This window comes from Microtus ochrogaster, linkage group LG2 (genome assembly GCF_000317375.1).
Source record: "Microtus ochrogaster isolate Prairie Vole_2 linkage group LG2, MicOch1.0, whole genome shotgun sequence".
Classification (NCBI taxonomy): domain Eukaryota; kingdom Metazoa; phylum Chordata; class Mammalia; order Rodentia; family Cricetidae; genus Microtus; species Microtus ochrogaster.
In genome coordinates, this window is record NC_022028.1 from 19,316,499 (window position 1) to 19,329,988 (window position 13,490).

Genomic DNA, 13,490 nt, shown 5'->3' on the forward strand with positions numbered 1-13,490 from the left:
ACAGATCTGATAGAATGAATACACACACACACACACACACACACACACACACACACACACACACACACACACACAGAGGTCCAGACCCAGGAGGCAAAGGAACAGATTTTGTTTATCAAACAACAAGTGTCATTTATTTCAATTTTGATGAGGCAAAGTCTTGCCTTAAAGGCCAGCATAATCTAGCACTATGTAGCTCAGGCTAGCCTAAAACTCAAGAGTCTTTTGTTTGTTGGATTACAGGCACAAACTACTATGTCTTGCTCCTTTGGTTTGATTTGAATTAATGCAGATAAAGGTGATTTAATCACATGGTTATTAGCAAGGACAAGCAAAACTGACCTAAAAATCTTCTAACATTCATTCACTTTGGTGGCTGCTATAGTCAGAGATGTCTGTTGTGTCTTTGCTTGGCAGTTTATGGTATTACAACACATATAATGGAGGCATTATGATACTATATGGAATTCTGAAATTAATAATAATGTGCTCAACAAGAGAGCTGTATGTACTTGAAGAGCTGGATATGTAGCAATAGAAGAAACATGGTCATTATACACCAGGGAGACCAGGTGTCATGGTCTGAATAGGAATGGCCCCTGCAGACTCAAGTGTTTGAATTCTTGGCTCATAGAGAGTGGCACTATTAGGGGGTATGGCCTTGTTGGAGGAAGCGGGTCATGGTGGAGGCAGGCTTTGAGCAGGCTTTGAGGTCTTACATCCTCAAGGTAGGCCTAGTGTGGCCATCTCCTGCTGCTGCCTGTGGATCAGGATGTAGAACTCTCAGCTCCTTCTCCAGCACCATGTGTGCCTGCATGCCACTAGGCCTCTTGCCGTGACGATGTTGGACTAACCCTCTGAACTGTAAGCCAGCCCCAATTAAGTGTTTTCCTTTATAAAAGTTGTCAGGGTCATGGCGTCTCTTCATAACAATAAGACACTAAGCAACCTGAGGTCAGTATGAGAAGTTCTGGGGCAGGCATAAGCAATAATTTCACAGTAAGAGATAAAATTCACCATGTGGTTAAAGTTAGAAACACTCAAGGGATAAGAAGGAAACAAATATCTTCACTTGATGTAATCATCAAGGTAACCTAGCAGTGTGTGTGAGCTTAAAGACATACCTTCTACTGCTGCTATTACATCTAGGGCTTTTTATTGTTGTTGTTTTTTTTTTTTGCCTATTTTTAGGGGGAAAAAAAAAGCTTACTGTTACCAAAGTTGGCCTTATTGTGCAATAACGTAGAAACAAGACCGTCCGGGATGATGGGGTGATAGCCATGGGCTGGAGATGGAATTACTACAGTTCATGGAGTTCCATAACTTTTGTGAAATACAGTCACGAGGAATGAAGGCAGGTAAAGTCACATAAAAGGTAGCATTTAGGCAAAGAGCAGGCAAAACAAAAAGTCAAAGACAGCAGAAAAGTTGGAAGTTGAGGACTACGTCAATGGTATAGCACTTGCTTGGCAAATGCAGGGCCTGGGTTCAATCCCCAGAACTGCCCACGATAAAAATAGAGGACAAGAAAAAATGGGGTTAGGATGGCGAGGCAATTCAGTAGGTAAAGGCACTTGCTGTCAAACCAAATGGCCTGAGTTCAATCCCCAGAACCCAGACTGTGACAGGAGAAAACTCCTGTAATATGTTCTCTGACCTTCGCAGCTGCATTGTGGTGGGCACACGCGGTCATGTGCATGTCTGTGTGCAGGCAAAGTAAACAGATGTAAAAAGGGGTAAGGACTTTTCTATCTCAATCTCACATGAACCTTACTATGCTGTTGGTTCTACACACCTCCGTGAGTCAAAGAAACCAAGAATAGTACAAGTGTGTGTGTTTGATCTTCACAAGTTCCCCATGAAAACAGTGGACGTGTTTCAGTTACTATGACAACTATCTGGGACAATCAATTTAAGGGGAGAAAAGGTCCATTTTGTCTCTCGGTTGTGGGGATTTCAGCCCACGATTGATGGGCCTGTTGTTCCTGGGACTGTGGTGAGGCCCAGCACCACGGAGTGAGTGTGGTGAAGTACCTCATGGAAGGAGGGGGCAAAAAGGTAAGAGAAAGAGACCAGTGTCTCTCAGTCTCCTTCATGCCTCAATAACCAGGAGACCTCCCATGAGGTCCAGACTTCCAGAGTTCCTAACATCTCCCCAAAGCACCAACCTTTGAGACAAGGCCTTTAACTCATGGCCCTTTGGGGGTACATCGAATAGAAATATACAATGATTCACTGCGAAACTGAAGTGGCCAAATTTCACTTCACATGTTTGCAGACGGCAATGCCTGACTTTAAAAAAAAAACTGAATTATAACAAATGATTTTCATCTACCAATACCCATGCCAATATATTAGAGGTTTGGTCAGGGAAAGAGACAGTTTTCTGACAGAACTCAGCACTTCCCAAATTTAGCCCCTTCCCCAGTTCTCCTCACACTCACAGGGGCACCTAGTAACATCTCACAGGCCACTAGTGTCCCCCTAGCTGAGCGTCTGGAAAATGCCAGCCCACAGATAACTGTAGAACAGACTTTGTTATGTTGAGGTGCATGAACATTCAAAAGACGTACCATTTGGGTCTACTTAATATCCTGAGAGTTAAGCATTTTGCCCACATTCGGCTTCTTGGTGCAGTTATTGAGTTTCTGTCCTATCATCCTTCTGATGGAAATGTCATCTGCGCTGGGAAACACCTGCTTCGTTATTCCTGTAAAAGATCACAGTGGCATGCGAGATCATTTTATGAGGGGTTTGCATCCTATGAACTGAGACAAAGCATGGTTCTGTCTCAGATTTACAGATGTAGCCCAAATTGTCAGGCATGTTTAAGCAGATGGATGCACCCAGGTTTTGGAAGTACAGCCAAAGCTAACGGGAAGTTGACACTATAAACACATCATATATGCACGTCTTCCTATGACGTCATTCAGTTGTCACTCTCCTGCTTGCTATGGACTGCATGCTTTATGCTCTGACCGTCATGGACTGATTTCTATTCTTTTCTAACATTAGTCAAAATAAGTTGATCACTTGTTAACTAAGAAATGGCCCATCAAGAGCTTGGTCATCTAAATTTTTTCAATGCTTGCAAAACCAAACCAAATCAAAACCTGGAAAAGGTAGATCATTGTTTTTAAAGGTGGTTCACTAATTTGAAAGCTATGCGGTTAAAATGATCTCTTTCTAGGAACAAACAATGCATGGGGGATATAACTAAGAGAGAAGTACAAGTTGTTCCTGAAATTTTAAAATAGTAAAGCTGCAACTTTCTGAAGCTTTGAATTTTATTAACTTGAACTTTTCAGTTATAGACACTTTACTTTTAGTTTGACAACGATTTCTTCTTTTCTTTTTGAGACAAGGGCTCATGCATCCTCAGCTGGCTCCTGACTCTGCTATGCACCCAGAACGATGTCAAACTCCTGATCCCCCACCTCCACCTCTCAGGTGTTGAGATGACAAGGATGCACCACCACACCCAGATTTAATAGCCGTTTTAATGAAAAACCGTCATGTGAAAATCAATGCGATCAAATTATCACCTATGATTTCTTGAACTTCATTCTGATTCATAGCTGGTTTCACAACTTTGTCTCTTGAAGTGGAGGATTTGGCCCCAGTCAGACTGTGTGTGGCCATGTATTCAGTTGTGTAAAGAACTTGCATTAAATCATTAATAAATTTCTGAGGCTTGCTCTTATTACAACGTGCAATCTGCCAGTTTTCAATCTTGAACTAAAAAATAGGAAATGATAGCCGAGATTAGAAAAAGAGAAAAAGAGATGATACCCGGAGAAACAACAATACGAATTAAGACATACCATAAACCATCAGCGCTCTTTAAAGTGGCATTTTGCACTTTTAGTATATATTTTACATTTCAGTTGGAGGAAATAGTAACATTTGAAATATCTGTTAGCCTTTATGAGGTATCTGCTTGTGAATTTTTCTTGGCCCATCTAAATGTGATGTCTTAAGAACAACCCTATCCGCAAAGCTTCGTACTTATGTTTGGAGAGTCATGGCTCTCAGAAGATGCACCCTCCTAAGTCCTGGTTCCTGTGGATATATTACCCCACTGAAGATGTACAAACATAGTAAAAGTTAAGCATTTTGAGATGAAAGATTACCTCGGATCAGTCAGGTTGGCTCAGTGAGATCTTAAAAGCTGATGATGGGGGTAGAAGAGAGGGGCAAAAGATGAAAAGGGACAGGAGGAAAGATGGGAAGTGCGGGGCTTGACGTGAGCTGGTAGATGGAGCCCTGAGCCCAGTGTGAAGTCAGGTGGTAGATGGAGCCCTGAGCCCAGTGTGAAGTGAGGTGGTAGATGGAGCCCTGAGCCCAGTGTGAAGTGAGGTGGTGGATGGAGCCCTGAGCCCAGTGTGAAGTGAGGTGGTGGGTGGAGCCCTGAGCCCAGTGTGAAGTGAGCTGGTGGATGGAGCCCTAAGCCCAGTGTGAAGTGAGCTGGTGGATGGAGCCCTAAGCCAGGCATTAGGGGTTTTAGAAATGGGGATGACCAATCTGCAGCCAGGAAGGAAGTGAGAAATTCATTTCTAAAAACACTAAAAACCAAATTCTATAACAATGACGCAAATAAGTAGGAACCAGATTCCCTCTCAGAATCTCCCACAAAGAATGTTCCTGCTTGCACACTGATTCACACTAGTGAGTCCTCTATTGGATCCTGAGAACATAAATTCATGTCTGTGAAATCAGTAATTTGTGGTAATCTGTTGTATGGCAACAGGAAGTTATATACAAAGATTCAGATGCTTTGATATTAGACCACCCATTCAGTACCGCCTTGGCAGAGCTGTTTTCTTAGGCTTATTCCTGATTTTAACAAAAGTTTTACATTTTTACTTCCTGTTTCTGGATCAGGGAAAATGTAAATAGCTGTGGACATGAGGTATACAGAGGCCCACAGTTCTCTGTGACACAGAGTTTCGCCTTTAATGTGAAAGTCTACTTCTATAACCGATGCAAGAATTTATAGTTCAAGAGCTGCATTTATTCCCAGTATTTGTCTTTAAATTTCTAAATTCGGTGTCTGTTTCACGAATATTAATATTCTCATCATTAAACTAAAAAGATTCTTTATACTAGGGATCTAATGATCGGGACCTAGATCCGCCTAGACTTATTGCGATGAGCACCCACCGCTTCACCCTTCTTTGGTTTTTGTGCTCAGCTGTCTTCAGAGACCCAGGGGGAAGTATTCCAACCAACCTGCTTCTCGCCAGGAGGCTGCTCCTCCTCAGCCTTCAGGGAACTTGGGGAGCTGGAACTGGAGTTGGAATTACTGCATAGAGAGGCAAAAGAGTCTGGGGAGGAGTTGTTGGTTGATCTCCAGAGAGTAGATGCAGGTGTGGACACCACTCCCCCACCTTTAAGCAGGGTCTCTGCCACTGCAACCAGTTCTTCAAACTGGGTGACTGCCTGTGGTAACACTGAAACAGCAAGAGAAAGCAGCATTTCACAAACGCATTAATAGCAGTGACATTTTCATGCTTTTCAGGGTGTGTATTGCAAAGGTGTTTAGGCACATATACATAGTGTTCTGCCTGCAGATATGCCTACACTCCAGAAGAGGGCACCAGATCTCACTATAGATGGTTGTGAACCACCATTTGGTCGCCGGGAATTGAACTCAGGACCTCTGGAAGAGCAGCCAGTGCTCTTAGCCTCTGAGCCACCTCTCCAGTCCCCACGTTTAACTTTTTGTTACAATCTTCTTGATAAAAAGTTTCAAAATGTTTCAGTCTGGTAGTGATGGGGATGACGCACATCTTTAATCCCAGCACTGGGGAGGCAGAGATAGGCATACAGCATTGTAGCCCAGCTCTCCTTCCAGTTAAGGCTGGCGGGTGAACGTTTTGGCCATTTTGTTAGCTCTGATCAGAACACACGGATTTTGAAGTCGAATTTACGTAGTCAAAAGCAGAAAGGAGTTAAGTGAAGGGGATGAGTTCGAGCCTGAGGGCTCCTCATGAACTTGTAGGAAAACTCCTTGCTTCAGAGGTACCCACTTCTTTAGACATAGACAAATGTCTTGTTTGTTCTAGAAGTCAACATAAGCAGCTTCAAACACATACCCTCTATTTTGCATTTTAATCTTTTGCTCTGCATAATACCCTAAAATTCATTCACACTGTGTGCATAAATAATTGGTTATTTCTCTTGCTAACATTACACTACTCTGCAGTTTATACTCTCTGATGAATAATCAACTTATCTATTGATAAACTTACTTATTGATAAATTATTATACATTCATCAGTCATAGAAGCCCTTTTCTTTGAATGTCCCAGTTTAGTACACTTTCAACTATAATTCTTATGAGGTTAAATATATATGTGTTTGATTCTTGATTATTTGAATTTCTTTCATAAATATGTGTCAGGCTGTTGGAAGCCATCACTGGCTGGTAGAGGTTGCAGTTTACCACAGCCTGGTAGCTTTGTTTAAGCTCAACAACACAGAACTCCCTCCCTCCCCAGTGAAGCTTCCTGCTTTCTACCCAGTCTTAACTGGACGATGAGGCTAGGAAGCGTGACTTATCTCAAGGGTGACCCTCGACATAGTTCCCTGCAAACACTCTTCCCCTGGTGACTCACACGGTAATTATGCAAGTGCTCTAGGCATTTTGATGGGACCCTGCTGCTGCTGTCACTGCCATGTACAAAGCCTTGTGGTAGGAGTCTGCCACTTAATGCAATCTAGGGTTTGTCCCCAGGATCCCCAATCCTATATATTCTTTATACTCTGGAATAAAATGGAACTGATTCACCAGAAGTCTATCTCCTGGAGAGATGTCTCTGCTCATGCTCATAGGCTGGTATAAAGTTATCTGCTGCTGCTACTGCCTCCTGCCCTCTCCACCTGGTAGCCGGCAGGCGAGAGGGTAAGAGGATCCCTCTACATCTGAGCATGGGATACTAGTGTTTTTGCTCTTTTGCTTTATTATGATACAGGGTCTCATGCAGCCCTGACTAGCCTCATGCTTACTAGGTAGCTGATGCTTGTAGAATAATCCTTCTGTATACTGTAGGAATATATGTCACTGTGATTTGTTTAATAAACAGGCTCACTGGCCTATGGCTGGGCAGGAAGAGGTTAGGTAGGGGAAGCCAAACTGATAATGCTACGAAGAAGAAGGGCAGAAGGAGCAGGATGAACATTAATAAAGGTACTGCCATGTGGCACAGGGTAAATAAGGAATATGGGTTAATTTAAATGTAAGAGTTACCTAGTAATAAGCCTGAGCTATTGGCTGATCATTTATAATTTATATTCAGTCTCTGAGTTAGTTATTAGGGACTGGGTGGTTGGGACCAGAAATGTCTGTTTATAGAGGCTGGATTTGAACCTTGAACTCCTGGTTTTCTTTTTCTTTTCTCTTTCTTTCTCTTTTTTTTTTTTTTTTTGAGACAGAGTTTCTTTGTGGTTTTGGAGCCTGTCCTGGAACTAGCTCTTATAGACCAGGCTGGCCTTGAGCTCACAGAGACCCGCCTGCCTCTGCCTCCCTGGGATTAAAGCCACCACCACCCAGCCAAACTCCTGATTTTGTTTCAATTTTCCAAGTGTTGGGTTTTACAGGTAAGCAACAGCGTACCCAATTTTTTCCCCTTTTCTTTCATTAAGAACTGACAGAGCTTCTAGAGAATGCTTATAAGAATTCTAGTGAAGCAGTTTTCAAACCGTGGGTCATGATCCTTTTGGAGGTTGAACGAACCTTTCTCAGGGGTCACCTAAAACCATTAGAAAACACAGATATTTACATTATGATTCAGAACAGTAGCAAAATTACAGTTATGAAGTAGCAATGAAATAATTTTATGGTTGGGGTCACCACAACATGAGGAACTGCATTAAAGAGTGACAACATTGGGAAGGTTGAGACCCACTGCTCTACTGCATGATGTGTTAGCTATTATTACTAACTCCTTTAAATTATTAAGCATTTTAACATTTTAATTGTTGTAATTCAAGGCTGTGTTTTGCAAACCTTGAAGGTTTGGTCCCCAGATGGTGGGCCAATCACTGAGAGGTGACTGGCTCGTGAAAATTCTACCCTTATCAATGTATTAACATACAGATGTTTTAAAGATTTACTTAAAATTTTTTTATTCATGTATATAAGTGTGTGTCTACGTGAGTCTCTGCCACAACATGTGTGTGGGTGACTGAGGGAGACAAAAAAGGGAGCTGAGTCCCCCAGAGCTAGAGCTCAGGTGGCCGTGAGATGCCTGGCATGGGTGCTGGGAACAGTGCGAGATTTTAACTGCTGAGTCATCCCTCTATCCCGGGGTTCATAAGCTTATGGCATTATTGAGAGGTGGTAGAAATGTCTAAAGATTGGGCCCAGATGAAGTAGGTCACTGTGGGCATGTTCTTAGGGATTGTATCTTGTTTCGGCCTCCTCCTTCTATTTCTTTGCCACTGTAAGACAAGCAACTTGGTTCTTCCATACCCTCTGCCATTTTTTTTTCCCTCATTGTGACCCAGAAATAACAGATCCACATGGCCATGGCTGGAGACTTCTGGAACCACCAGCCAATTGGACATTTGCTCTTAGGTGTCCAGTCACAGAGACGAAAGGAGCTAAGGACACGTGCACACACTCTCCTCTGAGTTTACCTCTTACTGTTGTCATGCCTTAAACACACACACACACACACACACACACACACACACACACACACACACAGAGCAGGTGCAGGGTGTGCCCACAGTTGAGGCCAGAGATGAGCCTGGCCTGGCCATACAGGAAGGCCCATTCCTAAATAAACAGATTTGGGGTTGAGTGTTCAGTGGTGCAGCATCTGCTTAACATGAAAAGCTCTGGGCTTGACCCTGGGTGTTGCAATTAAATATGATGAAAAACATGCTCACAGTTTTATTTTTAAGTATTAATATTTTTATTGGTAAAATGTTCACTTTTGTATGCTTTAATAATTATTATCATTACGATCAATTAAATGGTTACTCACCTTTTGCAAAATTCAAAATTTTTTTTTTACAAATAATCTTTTTTCTTCAGGATATGTATTCCCAACCTTTATGCATGTACAAAAGTCTACGTTCCCCTCACATGTGTGGGATCATGTGTGTGTGTGCATGTTCATGTGAAGGTCAGCAGTTTACCTCTGGTCTCCCTGGTCACACTTCCCTATGGTGGAGGCAGGTCTTTCACTTGAACCCAGAGCTTGCAGACCCAATCAGTCTAGCTAGCCAGCTTGTTCCCCAGTGCTGGCATTCTAGGTGGGCTGCCACATCCCTCTGGCATTGCTGAGCATGCTGGGAATCCACTCTGGCTCTCCTATTCAGGTGGCAAACACTTTACACCTCTACATATTTATGAACTGTTTTAGGAACTCACACTACCGCTGCCACAGCCCCAAGCAACTAATACTAATTCTTAAATAATGTATGTTAAAAACCAGCCAATGGCCGGGTGATGGTGGCGCACGCCTTTAATCCCAGCAGTTCGAGACCAGCCTGGTCTACAGAGCTAGTGCCAGGACAGGCTCCAAAGCCACAGAGAAACCCTGTCTCTCGAAAAAGAAAAAAAAAAAAAAAAAAAAAAAAAACCAAACAAACCAGCCAATGTTTAAATTTCTCTGATTATCTTGTGTTTACGTTTGCAGTTGATTTGAGTAAGGTCCAATAAGGACCATATGATAAAGCTGCTGCTCCTCCTCAACCTAGTTCCTTTTCCATGTTCTGGTTTTGTCCTCGCAGGTGGGGAAACTGAGTCACTTGCTGTTAAAGCTTTCTCTCAGTCTGGATCTTGCTGGTTGCACCCATCCTTTTGTTTTGTGTAGATCTGAAGGCTCGCTCAGGGACAGTTGGTTTCACCCACCTGACCACCACTACTCAGAGCCACTTTGTTTTAGGGGACGGCTGAACCAGGTGTGGTTCTCACCCACCCATTAGCTCAGGTTCTTCTACAAATTCTCATTCACTCTTTGGTTCTCAGAGGTTCATTTCACAATGGTGGGACGGATGCTTCTCTTGACAGACGCTGTTGACTTTCAGAGGAGTAAGTTTTCCCAGGTGACTACCACATTCTCCTGTCCTGACTGTGAACATGAACTTCTGCAAATAGCCTCAAGAATATGCTGCTGTTTGTTATGGTTACCGTGCCTCTGCGACACTCCACGAGTTCCAGATGTGGTCACAGAAAGCTCCTCCAGCTCTCACCTTTGAACTGTCTCTGGTAGACTTCCTTGCTTCCTGCTCTGACGTTTTCTCTCTGACATTCCCAGAAATAATGGTAGTGTTTCCTGTGTAACACCCTAGAATTGACCTTTTTCACGAGAAACTCTGGGGCTTTTAAGGGAGAGAATATCTCAGGACCAATCTGGGTCCTAGAAACATCTGCCATTGGGTTCTTGTTTCCTGGTCCACGCATGTATAATATTAGGAAACATTTGTTAGGTTTTTTGTTGTTGTTGTTATTTATTTTTAGACAGACTCTTGCTATGTAGCCCAGGCTGGCTCTGAACAGAGTGTACTGCCCAGGACTGCCTCAAATTCACAACCCTCATTAGCTTCCTCAGAACCTACGATTTTAAGTGTGTACTACCACAACCAGATGAGATTACTTGATAAAAAAAAATGTTATTATTTGTTAAATGTGTGTAAGTATATGTGTGTGTTTATGTACATGAATGCAGGTCCTGGTGAAGGCCAGAAGACAGTGTCAGAATCCTTGGAACTGAAGTTACAGGCAGTGAGCCTGACTTGGTGCTGGGCTTACAGGCAGCGAGCCTGATTCGGGGGTGGGAAGTGTTCTTAATGGCTGGGCCATCTCTCCAGCCTTTGAGATTTACTTTTTACAGATAAAATTTATCACAGCTCCTATTCAAACTTGGACACAGAGTTTTAATTTAATATACAGCTATGTTTTTCATATACTATATGGAGTAAAATGAGAGTTTAACTGGGGCTATCTGTTTCCAAACATCCTTTGCTAAGAATCCATCCTTTCTCTGATTGCTTTCAGGTCTCATTCCCGAGCTCTGGGGTGGGGCCTAACGGGAAAACAAAGGGGTGATAATGGCAGAGCCTTTAGCACTGGGAGGAAGATTCTGAGAGTAGGCCCCTTGTGACCGCACAGGTTGCTGTTCTCTGGAGAAGCTGGCCTGGTTGACTTGTGCTAGCAGACATCACAGCAAATTGTGACAATGGTCTCTACGTGCCACTCCATTGTCAATACTTCATCTGCTATCTAGGTAACAATTTCTGTTCTTTCTTCCCATTCTAGAAGAAACGTTCATCTCCAAAATGGCACAATGTTAAAAAAACAAACAAAACAAACTAACAAACAAAACCCATACAACTATTCAACCAACAGAGCTTGAACCAACGTGGTACTGGCCCTCCCTCAAACACATCCTCCTAAGCTCTGTGTCCCCCTAATCCTGATCCTCACAGATTAGGCTATGTGGGGATGTACACTATGCCCAAGGATTGGCTAGCTCTGTGCCCCTCACCTCTAACTATGCAGTGACATGTCTCCCCTGCCTACTCTCTGTGTAGCCTTGTGCAGTTGTTACTCCCTTAGATGAATTTGAGAATAGTTCGGTCAATTACTAAAAGCAAAACTAAGAGCTGGCTGTAACTCAGTTGGCACAGTGCTTGCCTAGGATGTATGAAGCCCTAGGCTGGATCCCCAGCGCCAAATCCACTGCGTGTGGTGGTGCATGCTTGCAATCCCAGCATTCAGGAGGCTCAAAACCAAGAAACAACAAAAGGATCACTGGTATTTTGACTGAGAAATCAAGCCACTAGCTTCTTCAGGATGAGCTGGCATCTTTTCTTCCTGTCTTTGTAACACGCTTCCCAGCTTATATAGGTTTGTATATTTTGTATATTGAATGTTTTCCTTCACATGCCATACATCTATGCTAGGGCAATTAGTCAATACTTAAAGCTACTTGTAGTCAATATGAATCCATTCTCTCTTTTTTTTAAAGGAATACTAACAATTTCTAATATATAAGAAAAATTTGAAAAATGGTAGTACTAAATATTGGAAGTATATTTCCTATCAAGGATTTATTATTATTTTATACATTTAATTCTTCCGCCTGTGTGTGTGTGTACACATGTGTGGAGGCCAGAGGCCAGCCAGTGGGAATTAGTTGTCTCCTACTATACGGGTTACAAGGATCGACCTCAGGATTGCTGGTTTAACAAATATCGTGCTTACAATGGATCACAGTGGCCTGGATATCATATTTTTTCCCCTTCTGGGCTTACTCTTTAATTTTGGGGAAGCACATTCTACTTTTGGCTCTAAAGTAGAGAGTACATAGGGTACATTTTTGAGATTTTATGTAATATTGCTATATTAGCCTTGTCCTGGGTTCGCAGTTTCACAAGATATAGAATTAAGCCATTTCCTTTAGATTCTTGAAGATATTGCTTGGACCCATTTCGACCCTTTTCCTTAGCCTGTGACAAGCTTGGTCTGATGTGTCACAATGCTTTGGGCAACTATTTTTAATTCATTAGATGGGTATTCGAGTGGTTTATAATCTCATGAAATCTTTAAAAGTATGCCTACATTTAAATGTAAATTTCATTTAAGTTAAAAATCATTAATATCCATAGCTCCTAATATATATATGTATATATATATAACAATTTACTATGGAAAAATAGGGATTGATCTTTATTTGTGGTGCACAGGATTGATGGTGGGGCGGTATGCATGAGAAGCCAGCACTCTGGGGCTGAGCTACACCTGAAGCTCAAGTATCTAAGTGGGTTTGCTTTCAGGTGGTGTCTTCTGATCTACAAATGTATACCCTTCAGTTCTAGAAAGACACTGTATGAATTCGTTAAAACATAACTTCTTAAGGTCCCTTGTTTGGGTGTCAAGACTAATTCTGAATTTGTTTAGTAATGTTTACTTCCTTTTTCTTTGTTTTCTTGCTCTAATATCCATAATATTCTCCTAACTTCCACTCCCAGATAGCCTATTGAGATTCTGAATTCGGGCTCTTAATTCCTTGATGCTTCATTGGGCATCATTGGGAGGAGGTGGGCAGTGGGATGGGGCCTTGGTGGAGGAAGTAGGTCATCTCTGGAACATGCCATAGAAGGATACATCTTCTTCCCTCCTGGGAGGAGGTGGGCAGTGGGATGGGGCCTTGGTGGAGGAAGTAGGTCATCTCTGGAACATGCCATTGAAGGATACATCTTCCCTCCTTGTTCTCTGTTCTTCCTGGCTGCTAATAAGGTGAGCAGCTCTGACACCATGCCATCTCTGCTAAAGTGCTGTATCTTGCTCTGAGCCCACAGCAAAGGAGTCAGCTGACACCCCCTAGTCTGTGAGGCAAAATAAATCTTCCTTTCCATAAATGGAGTTTCTCAATTTAAGAATTTCTCAGTAACAGAAAGTCTGACTAACTGCAGACAGAAATCTGAACATCAAAGCTCATGGATGGATTTTGTTGTTATTGTTTTCCTTT

General features: G+C 42.5%; 1 protein-coding gene across 2 annotated transcripts in view; it reads right to left on the reverse strand.

The window, feature by feature from the left end:
* Positions 1-13,490, reverse strand: part of Bend6 (BEN domain containing 6) — a 49,570-nt gene that overhangs the window by 4,013 nt on the left and 32,067 nt on the right. For both annotated transcript variants that reach the window (XM_013351002.2, XM_026785582.1), the window contains 3 exons: positions 5,233-5,453; positions 3,546-3,738; positions 2,574-2,710 (listed from right to left, as the gene is read on the reverse strand). In XM_013351002.2, the coding sequence (XP_013206456.1) occupies positions 2,583-2,710; positions 3,546-3,738; positions 5,233-5,453 (542 nt within the window). In that variant the 3' untranslated portion in view covers positions 2,574-2,582. The remainder of the gene's footprint in view (positions 1-2,573; positions 2,711-3,545; positions 3,739-5,232; positions 5,454-13,490) is intronic.